We start from the raw sequence: 17700 nt of genomic DNA, 5'->3' as shown, positions 1-17700 counted from the left end.
TTCATATTTTAGTCTGTTCATCCTAACTGCTTTCGTAAAGCCCATCACCATTGGTCTTGATTTTCTGGTGCCTGACAGTACCAATCTGTGTCTTTCCCAGAGCCGGCCCTCAGTAAGTATTTGTCAGTTTAATTGTTGTGTTGGTAGTTGATGGGAGATTCTCAGATTCTAGATTAAACTTTAACTGTCTTTCCCAGCCCTTAAAAAGCAGACCCTTGGAAGCCCACCACAACCTTGCAGAGTGCTTTAAAGGGCAAAGAGTTTACCCTGCAGAGCCTGCAGTCCGTTGCCCATCTGGTCCACATTGCCGTTCACCAGTGCGGTCACTCTGTGAATGTGGCCATACTTGGTTATTTCTACTGGCGACTCCTCCCCCTCACTAGCTTCCTCCTCTTCCTCTTCTGCGGCATCTTCCTCCTCCTCCATCTCTTCCTCTTCCGAATCCACCAAAACCATGACATCACCCATGTCTTGCCTCCTAATTTCCAAAAGGGAAGAAATGATCAAGAAGATACCCTGTTTTCTCCAACTTTAGCCCTCACTGAATAGGGAACACTTGGTTCTCTGCATCCCCTTTGGTAACATGGACAATTCTTCATGGACTCAACGTGGTTGAGTTGTGAGATGGAGATGATGACCTTTCAAAGAGGTGCTGCCACAGACTGCCTAGATAATCACACCTTGTGCTGGGTGAATTTTACCACCCCCCTCCCCTCTCCCCTTTGTTCATCTGGCAGGCGACCTCATGGTCCCAAGCATCCACCATTTCAGTTCCCCTCGCAGCACGTACACAGATGCTCTGTTCCTTTCCTGAAATGCCCTTATTTTTCTTCTACTTACTGAAATCTCTCCTGCTTTTCATTATTCAAAGCCCTAGTAAAGTCCTCTCCCTCCCCCTGCAGCCTTGAGCTGTGACTGCATTTGGCATCCACAGCCAGCTGTTTGGCACTGAATTGTCCTCTAGATGATTGCTGCCTCCCCAGCCAGACTGTACATTTCATGGGCCAATCACAATCCTGTGAGCATGACATTCTCATTTAAACCTCACATTCTGCCTCTGAGAAACAGTTGAGGAAACAAAGGCTCAGAGAGGGTCAGGGCTTTTCCAGGAGCCTCAGGCTTGAAGGGCAGAGCAGCCATGTGAACGCAGGTCCACTTATTCCAAAGCCTTTTCCCATTATGCCAAGCTGCTCCCTCTTGTGAGAAATAAGCCTGGGGAAGGATAGACTCATGCCAAAATGACCCTCAAAAATGGGGCAATGGGAGGGGGGTTCAGGAGGGGGAACTTATGTAAACCCGGGGCAAATTCATATCAATGTATGGCAAAACCAACCAATACAATATTGTAAAATAATTTGCCTCCAATAAAAAATAAATTAATTACCTAAAAAAAAAAAAAAATGGGGCAGTACAGGTAACTCTCCCATGAAAGATGGTGCCAGAACAATGAAATCTCATTATTTGTCCCAGAACAGTAACACCACAAATTATAAGCGGATAAGAGTTCCTTGCTCCCGCACAGGCTCTCCGGGGAAGTCAAGTTCCACTTAGTTGTTTCTCCCCTACTAAGGTTCCCTTCTTTTGGGAGGGGCTTCTGGGCATGCACAGACTAGTTTTCCAAAGCACGCTGTAAGATTATGACTTATTCTTCCTTTTAGCTCTTTTCCGAAAATTAGATAAATACATGAATGAGTGAGCTCAACACATACATGCTGTCTTTATGCCTCAACGACAAACCAGCAACGTGCCTCGCCCTGAGGTCTGGCATTGAAAAAGGAGCACAGACTTTGCAATCAGTCAGACCTGGGTCTGACTGCAGGTATGGCCATCACTTCCTAGGTAAGCTTGCAGAAACTGCTTCGCTTCAGTGAGCCTCCCTCGCCTTATCTGAAAAATGGCGATGCCGGCAGCACCCTGAGGAGTGTATGATGGGGTCTCTAATAATGCCCGAGGAAGCCCCAGCCCCGGGTCTGGCCCCTGGTGGGTCCCCAGTGGTAGTCGTTACTACTGCTCTTATGAATGTTATAAACAAAACATCAGTGAAAACAGATTATGGAAATGGGTTTCTGATTTGAGTCTAGGGGACACTCACCTGAAAGTGCTTCCTACTGAAAGGAGAAAGGAAAAAACATTAATATCCAATAAGATCCACTTCGGCCCCACAGAAGTTTCTAAGCCAGCTAACAGTTACAAAAGGATGGGCAATGAGAAAACTGACCCAATACGAGAGATGACAGGGTGCTCAGGAAGGGTACTTGGGTGCTTCATTATTGCAAATCTGGACCCAGTTTGGAAGCCTACAGAATGGAGCTTCAGGTGGGAGCATAACAGGAACCATCTTCCCCCACCCACACCCTCTCAGGAAGCCTGCAAGAGAAACAAAGGGGCCCAAGAAGTCCTTACCATTCCAGGAAGCTCTTACCTTTCCAGCAGAACACAGGGCTGTAATACAACAGGAGCCCGGCGATAATGGCCAGTCCCAGCAGAAGGAGGCTCACGACGGTGGCCACGATTCCCCCAATGTTTAAAGGTTCTGCAAAGACACACCACACCCTTCACTCATCCACATGATACACGTTCAGCTAGGAGCGCAACACCTCTCCTCCCCTGCCTGGGTCCTGCTCTTATCTTGGTTTCGTGACCTTGGGTGACGCATGTGATCGTTCTGTGGACTGTGTTAGTCACTCAGTCCTGTCCGACTCTTTGCAACCCCGTGGACTGTAGCCCACCAGGCTTCTCTGTCCATGGAATTCTCCAGGCAAGAATCCTGGAGTGGATTGCCTTTCCCTTCTCCAGAGGAACTTCCCAACCCAGGGATTGAACCCTGGTCTCCTGCTTCGCAGGCAGATTCTTTACCGTTTGAGCTACAGGGAAGTCTCATGACCTCTCTGTAGAGCAAGACAAATATCTCATTTTCCTACTTCAGACAGTTTGTGGGAATCAAATGAAGCATGTGATGCAAAAGAATGTTGGAAAGTTAAAATTTCTGTGTCTTCATACATTAAGACTTGTTAAGGCTACAGTAATTAGGAGTATGAATTACTGGTGCCGCCATGACATGATCAACAGAACAGAATAGGAAGGGACTTCTCTGGTGGTCTAGTGGTTAAGACACTGGGCTTCTACTCTACAGGGCATGGGTTCGATAAGAACAGGTCTGTGAACAAAAGGAATCTTGATATAGGATAGACTAGTGAGTAAAAAAGGAACTCTTCAGGAAGTCGTGCTAGACCAAATGATTATCCAAACTGGGGGTGGAGGAAACTTGATGTCTACTTCCTCCATTCACCAGAATCAATTGTAGATGGACTACAGAGTTAACTGTGCAAGGCAAACAATAAAACATTAAGAAGACAATATAGAAGAATGCCTTCATGACCACAGGACAGATAAGGATTTCTTAAGACACAGAAATGCTACTGATACAAGAAAATATTCATAAAATCAACCACATTAAAGAACCTCTGCAAATCAAAGGATACCATCAAGAAAGCAAGAAGGACTAACTGAAAGATATTTGTAACATGTAAAACAAGGAATTAGGGTGTGGAATTTCTGAAGAACTCCTATATATCTATAAGAAAGAGGAAAATGTCAAGAGACTATTATGGGGAGTTCCTTGGTAGCCCAGTGGTTAGGATCCCAGACCTGAGTTCAATCCCTGGTTGGGGAAGATCCAGAAAGCCACGTGATGTGACCAAAACAAAAAAATTTTTCAATTTTTAAATAAAATTATTTTTTAAAAAGCACAATTATATATTTCATAGAAGAAACCTAAATAGCAAATAAACATATGAAATAATGCTCAGCCTTCTTAATAATCAAAGAAATTAAAATTAGAACCACAGTGAGATTTCATTTCGTACTTACTTGATGGGCAAAAATCATAAAATCTGTGGTTGAAAATCTGGGACAACTGCCATTGCAAATGGAACCTGGTATAACCACTTTGGAAAATAATTTGTTATTACCTCATAAAGATAAAAATGCACATAACCCATAACCCTTCATTTCTACCTCTTGGTACAGATATGCTGGAGACATATCTGCCTGGGGGCCTGGGTATATGCGCACAGGGGGCTGGGTAACAGATTTTCACGGCAACACTGTTCATCACAACAACAAATCAGAACAACACAAATGTCCATCAGCAGGAAGATACACAATTCAGTGGTGGAGTAGTGCTACAGTGGAAAATTACACAGCCCTGAGGACGCATGAAATGTAATTACACATGTCAGCAGGAATAAATCCTGGAAAACAAAGTGTGGAGTAAAAACAGCAAGTCACAAAAAGACTACATTTGTATAATAACAAATTTTTTTCAAAACTCTAAAACAAAAACTAAACAATATATTATCTAGAAATGTGTAATATGCAGCAAAATTTTTCTTAAATAAAACATGAAACTCAGGAGTTACCTTTTTCAGAAGGCCCAGGATGAGACTGAAAACAGGCCTGCAGGTAGGGTTGCCAGATAGAATACAGTATGCCCACTTAAATTTGGATTTCGAACAAACAATGAATAATTTTTTTAGAATAAGTATGTCCCAGGATTTCCCTGGTGGGATAGTGGCTAAGCCTCCATGCTCCCGATGCAGGGGGCCTGGGTTTAATCCTTGGTCAGGAAACTGTATCTCACATGCTGCAAATAAGACCCAGTGCAGCAAAATAAAAAATAAAAATTTTAAAAATTAAAAAAAATAAGTATGTCCGATGCAATATTTAGGACATAACACTAAAAAAAAATTCTTTGTTTTTCTAAAGTGCAAATTTAAGTGAGCAGCAGGTTTTTTTTAGCTTTGCTGCTATTGTTTTCTAAATCTGCCACACTATGTACAGGTAACTTCAACAGTGTTGGTTACTGTTCTGTATCTTAAGTGGGATGGTAGTTTCTTGGGTGTTCATTTTGCTGTTATGTTTCACAGCTTACATTACATATATCATTATATCTTTTATTTTAGACATGTATTTTAATATATATGTTTTCTATATATATATATTTTTTTTTCTTTAGGATGTAACTGATATTAAATAACTTCTGTATCTTCCCTGGTGACTCAGGTGGTAAAGAATCTACCTGCAATGCAGAAGACCTGGGTTCGATCCCTGGGTTAGGAAGAAATAAATTTTTTATCTTGATACAATAGTTAGAGATTTAGGACTGGACAGCAATTTTCCCATCCCTCTTGTCAAGCCACAGGTAAGCAGATATGCCTCCTCCCTGATGGCAGTGACACATGTAGAGGGAAGCAACAAGCTGTCCCCATGCTGGTCCTCTGAAGCTCGACTCCTCCAGGGTCACTTCCATCACTCACCTTTCACGCTCAGCCAGATGTCCACCTCCCTCACCCCCACAGCATTCTCAGCCCGGCAGACGTAGTAGCCCTCGTCCAGGTCCTGGGAGCAGTTGCGGATAGTGAGGGTGGAGCTCTGGCCACTCTGGGTGATGAGGTGGTGGCCACTGGGCTGGATGACCACCTCGGGCTGGGTGAGGTTTCTCAGCCACAGGATCTTGGCAGGGGGGTAGGCTCCAGATACCTGGCAGGTAAGCGTCACATTGCCCCCCACGAAGCAAGTCTTCATGGGCTCAGAGAGAAGGGAGGGGCTCCCTGGCCATCAGAAGAAGGTAAAGAAAGATAAACATTTAAGGAGATTCAAGCGGTGACCTGAGAATTTCAAGAATGTTACTTGTTTTGGAACAAAGCAACTCGAGGAATATCTGTACCAGACCTGGTCTTGTATAATAATAAAATATTTGTTCGGCATTTACTATGCTAGGCACCCTATATATTATCCCAACTAGTTCTCAACAATAATTTTGTTATTCCCATTTTGTAGATGGGGAAACTGAGGAACAGAGAAAGTCAAGTAACGTAAAGTCACACAACAGGAAGTGAGCAACTAGAATTCAGGGGGACCAACTGTCCTGCGTTGCCCAGGACTGAGGGGTTCCCAGCGCCTGCGGGCCTTCGACGCTTGTGAAATCCCAGGCAAACCAGGATGAACTGGTCTGTGTAAGAACGGAACCCAAGAAATCAGGCTTTTATGGTCCACATCTCCTTACTTACTATGCTCTAGGCTTCTGTGTGTAATAACCCACACTGATCAGATAAAATCAGGCACACACCCTGACAAGGGTGTCCCAGGGGACAGGAGGGCACCTGCATTAGTTTCCTGTTGTTGCTGTAACAAATTGCACACTGAACAGCTTAAAACAATACAAATTAATCCTTTTATAGTTCTGGAGGCCAGGCATCAAAACTAATCTCACAGAACTAAAGTCAAGGTGTTGGCAGAGCTGGTTCCTTCTGGAGGCTCAAGGAGAGAATCCATTTCCTTTTTTCTCAGCTTCTAGAAAGGAGCCACCTGCATTGTTTAGCTCATGGCCCTTTCCTTGAATTACTCCTACTGCTTGCATCTGTCATGACAAATCACTACCGCACTGACCTTCCTGCCTCCCTCTTATGAGGACCCTCGGGATCACATTGGGCCCAACCAGAGAATTCTGAACAATCTCCCCATCTCAATATCCTTGATCACGGATGCAAAGTCCCTTTACTGTGTAAGGAAACAAATTCACAGGCTCTGAAGATTAGGATGTGGATATCCTTGGGAAGCCATTCTTCTGTCTCCCATAGGTCTGTCCTAGAAAACTCAGACACTGCATCCCTGTGGCCTTGGGGTCTGATTTAAGGGGGAGACAGGGAGCCATGAGATCGATGAAGATCAGTCTGTGTCCTTCACATGGGAAGCCTTTCCCCCTAATATACATCCTCTTGGGAAGGGTAGTGAATTTATTTTGGGAGGATTTATTAAATCCGTATTTCAGCAGCTGAGGGATACAGAGTGGCATGTTGGGTTCCTGCCCAGGAGAGTGAAACTACATGCTTCCCCTTGGCAGTTGTTCCAAGAAAGAATCTAGGGTTTCACTGCTGACTTCCAGGGAAGGAAGGGGGAAGGGGGAGGGGGCTGGGGTGGAACAACCTCTCTCTAGGTCGGGTCAACAGAGGAGAATCTCCCAAACCTGATTTTGCTCAGAAAAATCACCTGCGAACACCCCTTCTTGAATCAACTATCAGATTCCCCCCATGTTGTTGCTAAATTGCTCCTTCCCTGCTTGTGGTTAACCAGAATTTCCTTTGGGGTCACAAAGCCGGCAGCAGTGACAACCCTCATCAGTACGTTTGTATTTCAGGGTCCCAAACCAAAGTTTGAGAAATGGCCCCTTCTTCCTTTATTAAAGGCAAAACAAACAGTCCCCCAGTGCATCTCCCCTGCAACCCAAAGGTATGTACTTTTGCCAAACATAGTATTCACCCCTCAGAAAGCTATGTCACCAGCCAGCTCGGGTGACACTTATAAATTCAGAGTTTCGCTTAAGAGGATGCGGCGTGCAAGGGTGGGGCAGGGGTGGGGTTGGTGCTGCGGAGCCTCACAGATCTGCAGCAGATGGACAGCATGCTAGGGCCCTCACACACGGGGCTCCATAACACTGCAGCCTGTCATGAGTTGAGTTGGTTTCTTCAGTTTTAGGGGGCCTACATGCCATATAATATGGTAAAGGACAGGGAAGCCTAGCGTGCTGCAGTTAATGGGGTCACAAAGAGTCTGACATGACTGGGTGACTGAACAGAACATGCCACACAATGAGGGATCTGGGGAGTTCTCTGGTAGTTTAGTGCTTAGGAGTCAGCGCTTTCACTGCTGTGGCCCTGGTTCAATCCCCGGTTGGAGAAATAAAATACTGCAAGCCATGCAGCACAGCCAAAAAAAAGGAAGAGAAAAATAAAGAGAGATCTGGGCAGCAGGAATCCCTGAAAGCATTGCTTTTCATCAGCTTGGGAGCTATGCTGCCCTGCATCCCTGGGTGGATGTTAGTATTGCCCTTCAGTGACGCACTAGTCCTTCTATGTGGAATGATTCAGAGCCCCTCAACCCTGAAGGCATTGCTACTCAAGGTGTGATCCTCAGACCAGCAGGATCAGCACTTCCTGGGAGCCAATTAGAAATGCAGTCTTGGATCCAACCAGACCCAGAGAGTCAGAATCTGCACTTTAACCAGCCCCTCAGGTGACCAGCATGGACATCCAGGGTTGAGTGCCCACGAGGAGGCGGGGAGAACTGGATGGCATCAGAATTGAGAAGGGTCCTGACTGTGCCTATTTCCCGTGCTCCTGGAACTGGGAAAACTTCTGGTCAGTTCCCTTTTCCAGACACATTTCTTAGCCCTGAGTACATATTTAGATTCAGATTACAGGTCAAGTCTCAGGGGCCATAGGAATAATGACTTAGGCAAGATCTGCAAATAAAAAGTGAAAGGGTGAGGGCAAAATAACAAAACTCGCCAGCTGCCTCTGCCAATTTCACCCTCTCACAGCATCAGTCCATCATTTATTCACTTCCTGGGACTAACGGTCCACAACACACTTTGGGCATTTCCCCGTTATGTACCACCCTGAGTGTGTTTACTGCTTTCTAGTTGCACGAGTCTGCAAGTGTTTCACCTGCTGTAAAATAGAGCATCCTCCCCAAATTTGTGTTCATCTAGAAGCCCAGAATGTGGTCTTACTCAGAAATGGAGTCTTTGCAGAGGCAACTAGTTAAGGATCTCAAGATGAAGTCATCCCGGATTGAGGGTGGACCCAAAATCCAAGGACTGGTATCTTATAAGAAGAGGAGAGGGACTTCCCTGGCACTCCAGTTGTTAAAGACTCCATGCTTTCACTGCAGGGGGTGCAGGTTAGAGCCCTGGTAAGGCAACTAAGATCACATGTGCCACATAGCAAAAAAGAAAAACGAAGAGGGGAAGGCACAGGGAGATACACCCACAGAGAGGAAGGTCACATGAAGACAGATGCAGGCACCAGAGTGACGGATTCGCAGGAACACACAGAGCCATCAGGAAGTGGAAGAGGCCATGAAGGATTCTGCCATGAACGCTTTGATGGGAGCATGGCCTGCCAACACCTTGATTTCAAACTTCTAGCTTCCAAAACTGAGAGAGGATAAACAGCTGTTGTTTTAAGCCACCACCAAGTTTGTGGTACTGCAACTCCGGGAAACTGATTCTGGGGGATAATACTGCAAGGGCTCAGCTCACGAGCTGACTGAGGACTGAACGAGATGCTATGTGCAAAATACTCGGCACCTGCACAGCGTCTGCACTCAATAAAACATTACTGTCTCTATTGCAGTTGACCCTAGAACAACAAGGGGGTTGGGGGGGGCAGTCTGTGTGGAATCTAAAATCCATGTCCTGCTATCTCTGCCTCAAACACAAAGAAAATGACTCACCCAAGGACAGGAAGCTGAAACAGTTTTGGATAGCATCAGGACTCAAACCCTAGTTCTTTTGATTCCACGTCTTATGCTTTCTAATCAGACACAAACTTTCCCCCACACTGAGTTAAAGATCTATAAAATGAAAATACAGGTACTATATTTATTGGAGAAAAAAACTCCACATGTAAGTGGAACCTCACAGGTCAAACCCACCCATGCTGTTCAAGGATCAGCTGTATTGTGATATTGCCATTTTCTGGTTTAAGTTTGCCAGAGTTCTCTCTCAAAGTTTAAGTCTTTTAAATGAAAGGACTCTGTATTCCTGCACAGCACCTGGCACCATACATGCATCCGTGTCTGCCTCCAGTCTTGTCTGACTCTTTGCAACGCTATGCAGCCTGTCAGGCTCCTTTGTCCATAGGATACTCCACACAATAATACTGGAGTGGGTTGCCATGCCCTCTTCCACGGGATCTTCCTGACCCAAGGATCGAACCCGCACCTCATGTCTCCTGCACTGGCAGGCTGGTTCCTTATCACTAGCCACCTGGGAAGCCCACTTGGCACCATGCTGAGTACCTAAATCCCACATGAAGAAAAGATTTGCCATATCAAGTGTGGAAAGAGGTCACCTGGATAAAAGCAAGGGCCCTGGCATCACACCAGCCTGGCTAAGTGCTGCTCCATCACTTAAGAGGTGGCTGATCCTAGGTAAATTAGTTCACAGATGTTATCATCTACAAGTTATGAATCATCCAAATTTGCAGGCTACTATGAGGATTACCCGGAGAAGGCGATGGCAAGCCACTCCAGTACTCTTGCCTAGAAAATCCCATGGACGGAGGAGCCTGGTAGGCTGCAGTCCATGGGGTCGCTACGAGTCAGACATGACTGAGCGACTTCACTTTCACTTTTCACTTTCACACACTGGAGAAGGAAATGGCAACCCACTCCAGTGTTCTTGCCTGGAGAATCCCAGGGACGGAGGAGCCTGGTGGGCTGCTGTCTATGGGGTCGCACAGAGTCGGACACGACTGCAGTGACTTAGCAGCAGCAGCAGCAGCAGCATGAGGATTACAGATAATAATAAGTTAGAGACAAGTTTGAGCACAGAAGCCTAAAACAGGACTGACAGAGGCAACCCTTTCAAAATCAGAAATTGCTCATCACTAGCATAAATGTCACAAATATGGCTTAGGAACAAGATATGCCAGAATAATAGCTATAATGTGCATGGCAGTTCTATGAAATTAAGTGACTCTTGTGAAATAATGAGAAACGATGAAGAAGCCAATAAAAAAGAATGGACAAGATATGAACAGATAAATCATAATATATAGGAAGTCAATAAATGTATGAAAATTATCAACCCCATCAGTGATCAAAGAAACCCAGATTAAAACAATTAACCGTGTCCCAACTAGCAAACAGGAAAAGTTTTAAAAAATTAATAAGACTCAGTGTTGGTGGAGATACTGGGAAATAAATATCCTCGCATGGTCTTTCTAGAGAGAGTGACTGCCAGTAGGTACAGGGTTTCTTTTGGGGTGATGGAAATGTTCTGGATTAGAATGGTGATGGTAGTACAACACTGTGTATATACTAAAAAAAAAAAAAAAACCCACTCAATTATACAGTTTAAAATAGTGAATTTTAGGGAATTCCCCAATGGTCCAGTAGTTAGAACTCCATCCTTTCACTGCTGAGGGTGCAGGTTCATCCTGATTGGGGAACTAAGATCCCACAAGCTGCATGGTGCAGACCTCCCCCCACCCAAAAAAGACTAGTGAAATTTACACTATGTGAATTATATCTCATTTCTTAAAAACTGCCCCCAAACAGTTCAGTCAGATTTGGTCCATGGGGCACAGTCTGGCAACCCCTGTCCTTGGGCAGAAAGTGAGTCCTGGTCCCTTATGTTGCCCAAGGCCAAGTACAGTGCCTGACACAGAGGGGACGCCTGGGGACAGTGTGCTCAACTGACCCCTGGGAAGGGTCAACCATTCAAATGCCACTCGCCTAGGAGAACAAGCACTTGCTGGTACACCAGGGCTCACTTCTCAGAATGTCCACTCCCCACACTGCACCTCTGAGGATTATTCTCATAAACTGTGAGGACAACCTCACCAGGGCCAGCACAACCAACATACTTTGGCCCTGGCTTACTCATTGTATTGGTCTGGGTGGCTTAAAACAACAGAAATTTTTTCTCACAGTTCAGAAAGTCTGAAGTCTTAAATCAAGGTGTCAGCACCTTGCCCTGTATGAATTTCTGGCCCACAGAATCATGAGATAATGCTTGTTGTTTGAAGCCATTAAGTTTAGGGATAATTTGTTCCGTGAACAAACTGAACCTTTGTAATTTGTCAACAGATAAATGACCCTTGTCTGTTTTGTTCTTGGCTCCATCTCCAGTACTTAGAAACTTGTGCCTGGCATGTAGGATGTGCTCAGTTAGTATTTGTCAAGAGAAAACCAGTATGGACTAGAACCAAGAAGTTTCATTACGCATCTTTAAAGTTTGAAACGAAGGAAGCATAAAGCAAAAGGGAGGGCATAGGGAAGGAACGGAGTGGGAGTCTGGAGTTAGCAGATGCAAACCAGTATATATAGAATGGATAAACAACAAGGTCCTACTGTATGGCACAGGGAACCATATTCAATATCCTGTGACTACCCTGGTGGTCCAGTGGCTAAGACGCCACACTCCCAGTGCAGGGGACCTCGGGTCGATCTATGGTCAAGAACTAAGTCCCACATGCCCACACTGAAGATTAAAGATCCTGTGTGCCACAGCTAAGACCTGGCACAGTCAAATAAATAAATATTCTGTGATAAACTACATTGGAAAAGAATATTAAAAAGAATATGTATATATGTGTGTGTGTATATAACTGAATCACTCTGCTACCCAGCAAAAATAACACAATATTGTAAGTCAACTATACTTCAACTTTTTAAAATTAATTTTAATCAATAAATTAATGTAAACTAATGATTGATTTTGTTAATAAATAATAATTAACAATACTTTGATTTTTTTTAAAAAGAAAATGGGAGGAAGATATGAAAGGAATTCAGTTCACTCCAACACCCTGGGATCTCTTTCCCAGACCCTCTTTCAAAGGGTTGTCCCACAAGACAGGAAGGTGAGTGGACCCCAACCCTAGGACAAGGCAAGGCAGACTCACTGATCTGTACCACACAGCTGGCTCCCAACTCCGGCCCCACTATGTGGCTCCCGACACACTTGAACTTCTTGCCATCCGACAGCTGGGACTGGTTCAGCATCTCCACCCCCAGCTTTGATGTCCCCACGACCACACCTCCTGGCTCTTCTGTCCACAGGAAGTCTGGGTCTGGATAACCCCCAGCCCAGCGACAGCTGAGCTGCAGTGAGAACAATCCTGGAGACACCTCTGCCCAGCACTGGGGGGCTGATGGAGGGGGAGCTGCAAAATACCAGAGAATGTGGCCTTAATCACAGGCTAAGATGAGCCACTGGGCTGACTCTAAGGATTACAGAAGCAGGGTATCGGAGAAACAGCAACTCCAGTTAGTATACCTTGAAATAAATCCTAGCACAAATAAGCGCCTGGCAAAAGTCGGGTTTCCCCTGCTGGGTGCTAAGTCTCTGAAGAGATCTGCATTTCTCACAAGCCACACGTGGCTATTTGATTTAAATTAATTACAAATTTAGTTCCTCCATCACACTACCCACATTTCCTAGTAATCACACGTAGGAGGTGGCCACTGAAGTAGACCACACACAAGAGAACATCTCCACCATCACAGAAAGTTCTACTGGACACTGCTGATCCTGGAGGGCATAACAGAAAGAGAAAGACTTATTCATCCCCAATCCTCAACGGACACTTATTTTTGCTATGTGCAAATACAATTTTTTTTAATATATATAAAAATTTAACAAATTACAAACTTTGAATAACCCATGTATTCATAATTATACATAAAATACTTATGTATTATGTATATATCATATATTTATATATTTTATATAATATATAAATATTTTATATAAGTATTTTCTATAATATATAAATATTTTAAATACTTTATATATTTTATATAATATACATAAATATAAATTTGGATCTCATATGGGTAGATATGTGGCATCTACAAGAAAAATTATTGGAAATACATCAAAACGATGGTGAGAATACAGTGATTATTTTCTTCTTTCTACTCATTTGTGTTTCCCACAACAAGGAAATGACTTTATATAACTTTATACAAAATAAATGTCATTTATGATAGAGAGCATTGAGACTTACAAAGGCTCTGGAGAATGTATAAAGTAAGTGTGTCATTACCCTGCCTACTAATTTGTTGTTCTCATGCTCCCTTTCATTAGCATGGATTATGAGTGCACCCTGCATTTCTACAGTGGTTTTCCTCCACTGAATGTGTGCATGAGTGTATTTGGTTGTTTCCTCACCTGCAAAATAAAGCTTCATGAACTACGTGTTCTTAACAGCGCTAGAGGGCCTGAGTTCATGGACAACGTGAGTAACGACAGATGAATAGATAAACAAATTGTAGTAGATCCATAAAACAGATACTCTTCAGCCACAGATGAAAACAAGTACTGACACAAGCTACAACAGGGATGAACCGTGAAAACATGATGCCAAGTGAAAGAAGTCAGTCCCAGGGATTTCCCCGGGGGCCCAGTGTTTTAGACTCCGTGCTCCCAGTGCAGGGGGTGAAGGTTCCATCCCTGTTTGGGGAATTATGATCCCACATACCATGCATTGCAGCCCCCCACCAAAAAATAACCTCCATTAAAAAAAAAAACAAGAAGCCAGTCCCCAGAGGTCACATAGTGTATGATTCCATTTATATGAAATGTCCCAAATAGGCAAGTTCATAGATATAGAATGTAGGTTAGTGGTTGCCAAGGTCTGGGGAAAGAGGGTATGGGAGTGACTGCTTAATGGGTACAGGGTTTCCAATTTGGGGTGATGAAAATGTTTTGGAAATAAACATGATGGTCGCACAACACTCTGAATAGACTCAATGCCACTGAATTGTATATCTTAAAATGGTTAATGTTACATTATATAGTCCCACCTAAAAAAAAAAAAAAAAAAAAGAAAAACTTTAGACCCGGCATAAATTCCCTCCTGTGGCTCACAGGGACTATCCTGTACCCCTAGTTAACAGTGAGCTTCCAGAGAAGGCAACATTCTCTCTGACATGCAGTTCGGGTGTGCCCATGTGTCGAGGGAACCACAGAAGCAGGTTAGGATCCGTGTATCAGGGAAGTTTCGCGCACAAAGGGAGGCACAAACACACAGGTCACAAAGGGTCAAGGCGGAGGAGAGGAGGAGAGGAGCATTTCTTACGCACAGTAGACCAGGAGCTCGGTGGTCACCTTTCGATGTCTCCCGCTGAACACGTTTTTGGCCAAACAGGTGTAGTTCCCTTGCAAGTTCTGTGACATTAGTAACAGCGTGAAGCAGCTGGCTGTCAGGTTGTTTCCGAAGAGTTCGGTGGTGGAATCTGGGGCCTGGAACCACCACTCAACCATGGGCGGAGGCTGGGATCTGCTGCTGCAGCTGAAGTCCACCTTGGAGCCCCTGGCTGCATAGAGGGTGCCGTTGGGGAGCCTGCCAGTGCTGGAGATGTTGACCTCAACCTGAGAGGGGCTGTCTGCAGACAACAGGGCAGTGGGGAAGGCAGAAGAGTTAACTGGAGCCCTTCATCAGCATTAAGGGACACAGAAATGATCAAGCAGCAGCCAGTAAAGATGACAATACTACTTACTATGTGACAAATGCTGTGCTGAGTGCCCTTAGGCATGCTCTCATTTGTTGCTATTGTTAAGTCACTAAGTCAGTCCAGCTCTTTGCAACTCCATGGACTGTAGCCCGCCAGGCTCCTCCGGCCATGGGATTTCCCAGGCAAGAATACTGAAGCAGGTTGCCATTTCCTTCTCCAGGGGATCTTTCTGAAGCAGGGATTGAACGTGCGTCTCCCTTATTGCAGGTGGATTATTTATCAGTGAGCCACCTGGGAAGCCCATGATATCACTTATTATGTGACAAATGCTGTACCAAGTGCCCTTAGGCAGGCTCTCATTTACTCCTGAGCAATGACATGAACTTTACTGAGGGGATCAATCCTTATACAATAGGGAAAATGCAAATTGATCCTTTTCAAAAACACTGATGAGTGGAAAGGTATCTGTGCATTAAAGAGTTAACATAGCAGGACTTCCCTGGCAGGCCAGTGGTTAGGACTCTGTGATCTTACTGCCTGGTCAGGGAACCACAAAACAAACAAAAAGAGAGTTAAGGTAACAGACCTGAGTATGCTTTCCTTAGAAAAGCCTGTCTATAACGTTGGCCTTGGCTGGTGACTAAGACCTTGGATTTCAGGGGGGTTCCCACCATTCCCAGAACTGGTAAGAGTGGGGTTCACTGGGCCTAAACTGTCCCTACAAATGGTGTGGTTTATGCTAAGCACCTGCTTTCCTTCTGAGAGTCTGGAGTTTTGGTATGTCCTGGGCAGAGGATGCCTACATGACCAGCCTCAGTAGAAACCTAGGGCACTGTGTCTCTGATGAGTGTCCCTGGTAGACAATATTTCACACGTGTGGTCACAACTTGTTGCTGGAGGAATTAAGCATGACCCATGTGACTGCACTGGGAAAGGACTCTTGGAAGTGTGCTCCTGGCTGTCCTGTGATTTCTCCTAGGGAATCAGTGAGCCTGGGGGTGGTCTTGGGGACCCCCCACACAATGTCACACTGAAAGAGAAGGAACACTGGTTCCAGCTCTGATCGTGAACTCCACTTATTAGCTGTGTGACTTTTGGCAAAGTATTTAACCTCTCTTAAGCCTCTGTTTCCCCATCTGTAAAATGGGGGGATGCTAGAACCCATTTTATGGGGTTGTCATGACAACTAAATGAATTACCATTATACAGTATTCAAAACAGTGTCAGAAATATCCTCCCACCATTTTTACCCAGTGCAGCTAAGATGCCACATCCTCTGTGACAAAGAGATCCATCACCTATTTATGCTAAAGTCCTGTAGAGTGTTACCACTGCCAGAGACTTCCTCTTAAGAAGAGTTCAGAAATGGCAATGCTTGGCCAAATGAATAAATCTATGACTGTAGAATTTTGAACAAAAATATGCCAGCAAGGACTTCCCTGTTGGTCCAGTGATTAAGAATCTGCCTTCCAAAGCAGGGGACACGTGTTTGATCCCTGGTCCAGGAAGATTCCACATGTTGCGAAGCAAGTAAGCCCATATGCTACAACTACTGAGCCCTCAAGCTGCAACTACTGAAGCCTGCATGCCTAGAACCTGTGCTCCACCACAAGAGAAGCCACCGCAATGAGAGGCCCAATCACAGTGAAGAGTAATCCCCACTCACCGCAACTAGAGAAAGCCTGTGCGCATCAATGAAGACCCAGCGCAGCCAAAAGAATAAATAAACAATTTTTTTAAAATGCCAGGGGGATACATTATTAGAGGGAGGAAACAGCCTTCCCGGAGCCCCTTAAAGTACAGAAGCTACTTCACCTCTTTTGTGGCCACTGTGTAACTATAGGAATTGTGAGTTTCTGAGAAAGCTATTACTGACAATATGCATTTCTAGTTGGGGCTGGCTTCTAATACTTGAAATGATTTGCTGGAATCATGTCACTTCCCACAGAGGGTCTGGGGAAAAGTTATACTGTGGTTTGCGAGGTGTTAAACTCTCCCACTGAATGTTGGCAACTAGCTGGGTAGGGATGTGGACCGAAGGTCCTAGGGAGTGCCCACAGCTGGTGCGCACCCGGTCAAGCACAGGGTACCTCTGTGGTATTAGTAGCCATGTCTGGACCAGCAGAGGTATTGTGGTAGACTAGGCAGCCTGGGTCTACCAAACTGTGGTCTGAGGGTCACAGAGGCCTGTCAGGAACAGTGCAGACCCCCAGAAACTTTGACTGGGAAGGGCTTTTGACCAGCACAATCCTCAGGAAAAAAAAAATAGTGTTGGATACAAGGAATGGATGAGAATGAAGCAGAGAGAAGGGTTAACAAAAAATTAAATAAGGGAAACTGAAGGGTTTTCTGAATTGAGTGTTCAAAAGTCATAGTTTATCTATAAACCCTTGGCTTGAGTCTGCTTTTTTTTTTAATAGTTTTAGAATATAGGACTCCTCATTCCCAACCTAGGGCTTAGGAGTCAGTTTATCCTCAGTTTTATTTGCTTATTTAATTTTGGCCACACCACTTGGTTTGTGGGATCTTAGTTCCTTGACCAGAGGTCAAACCTGTGCCCTCTGCACTGGAAGCATGGCGTCTTAAATCACTAGACTGTAAGGGAAGTCCCGACTCTGCTTTCTTAATTAAAGCTGATGCCACCCATATAAGTTCAGAAGCTCAGTC

At 44.7% G+C, this 17700-nt stretch overlaps 1 protein-coding gene across 1 annotated transcript in view; it reads right to left on the bottom strand.

Moving 5' to 3' along the window:
* The window catches only part of VSIG10 (V-set and immunoglobulin domain containing 10), a 53779-nt gene that overhangs the window by 3357 nt on the left and 32722 nt on the right, over nucleotides 1-17700 (bottom strand). The window contains exons 4-9 of the mRNA XM_088827859.1: nucleotides 14662-14964; nucleotides 12477-12737; nucleotides 5319-5612; nucleotides 2423-2533; nucleotides 2093-2108; nucleotides 267-478 (exon numbers count right to left, since the gene is read on the bottom strand). Coding sequence (XP_088683985.1) covers nucleotides 267-478; nucleotides 2093-2108; nucleotides 2423-2533; nucleotides 5319-5612; nucleotides 12477-12737; nucleotides 14662-14964 — 1197 coding nt within the window. The remainder of the gene's footprint in view (nucleotides 1-266; nucleotides 479-2092; nucleotides 2109-2422; nucleotides 2534-5318; nucleotides 5613-12476; nucleotides 12738-14661; nucleotides 14965-17700) is intronic.

This window comes from Moschus berezovskii, chromosome 19 (assembly GCF_049115385.1).
Source record: "Moschus berezovskii isolate FMDL1 chromosome 19, NW_MosBer_1.0, whole genome shotgun sequence".
In the NCBI taxonomy this organism is placed as follows: domain Eukaryota; kingdom Metazoa; phylum Chordata; class Mammalia; order Artiodactyla; family Moschidae; genus Moschus; species Moschus berezovskii.
This window is presented reverse-complemented; position numbering and strand designations above follow the sequence as displayed.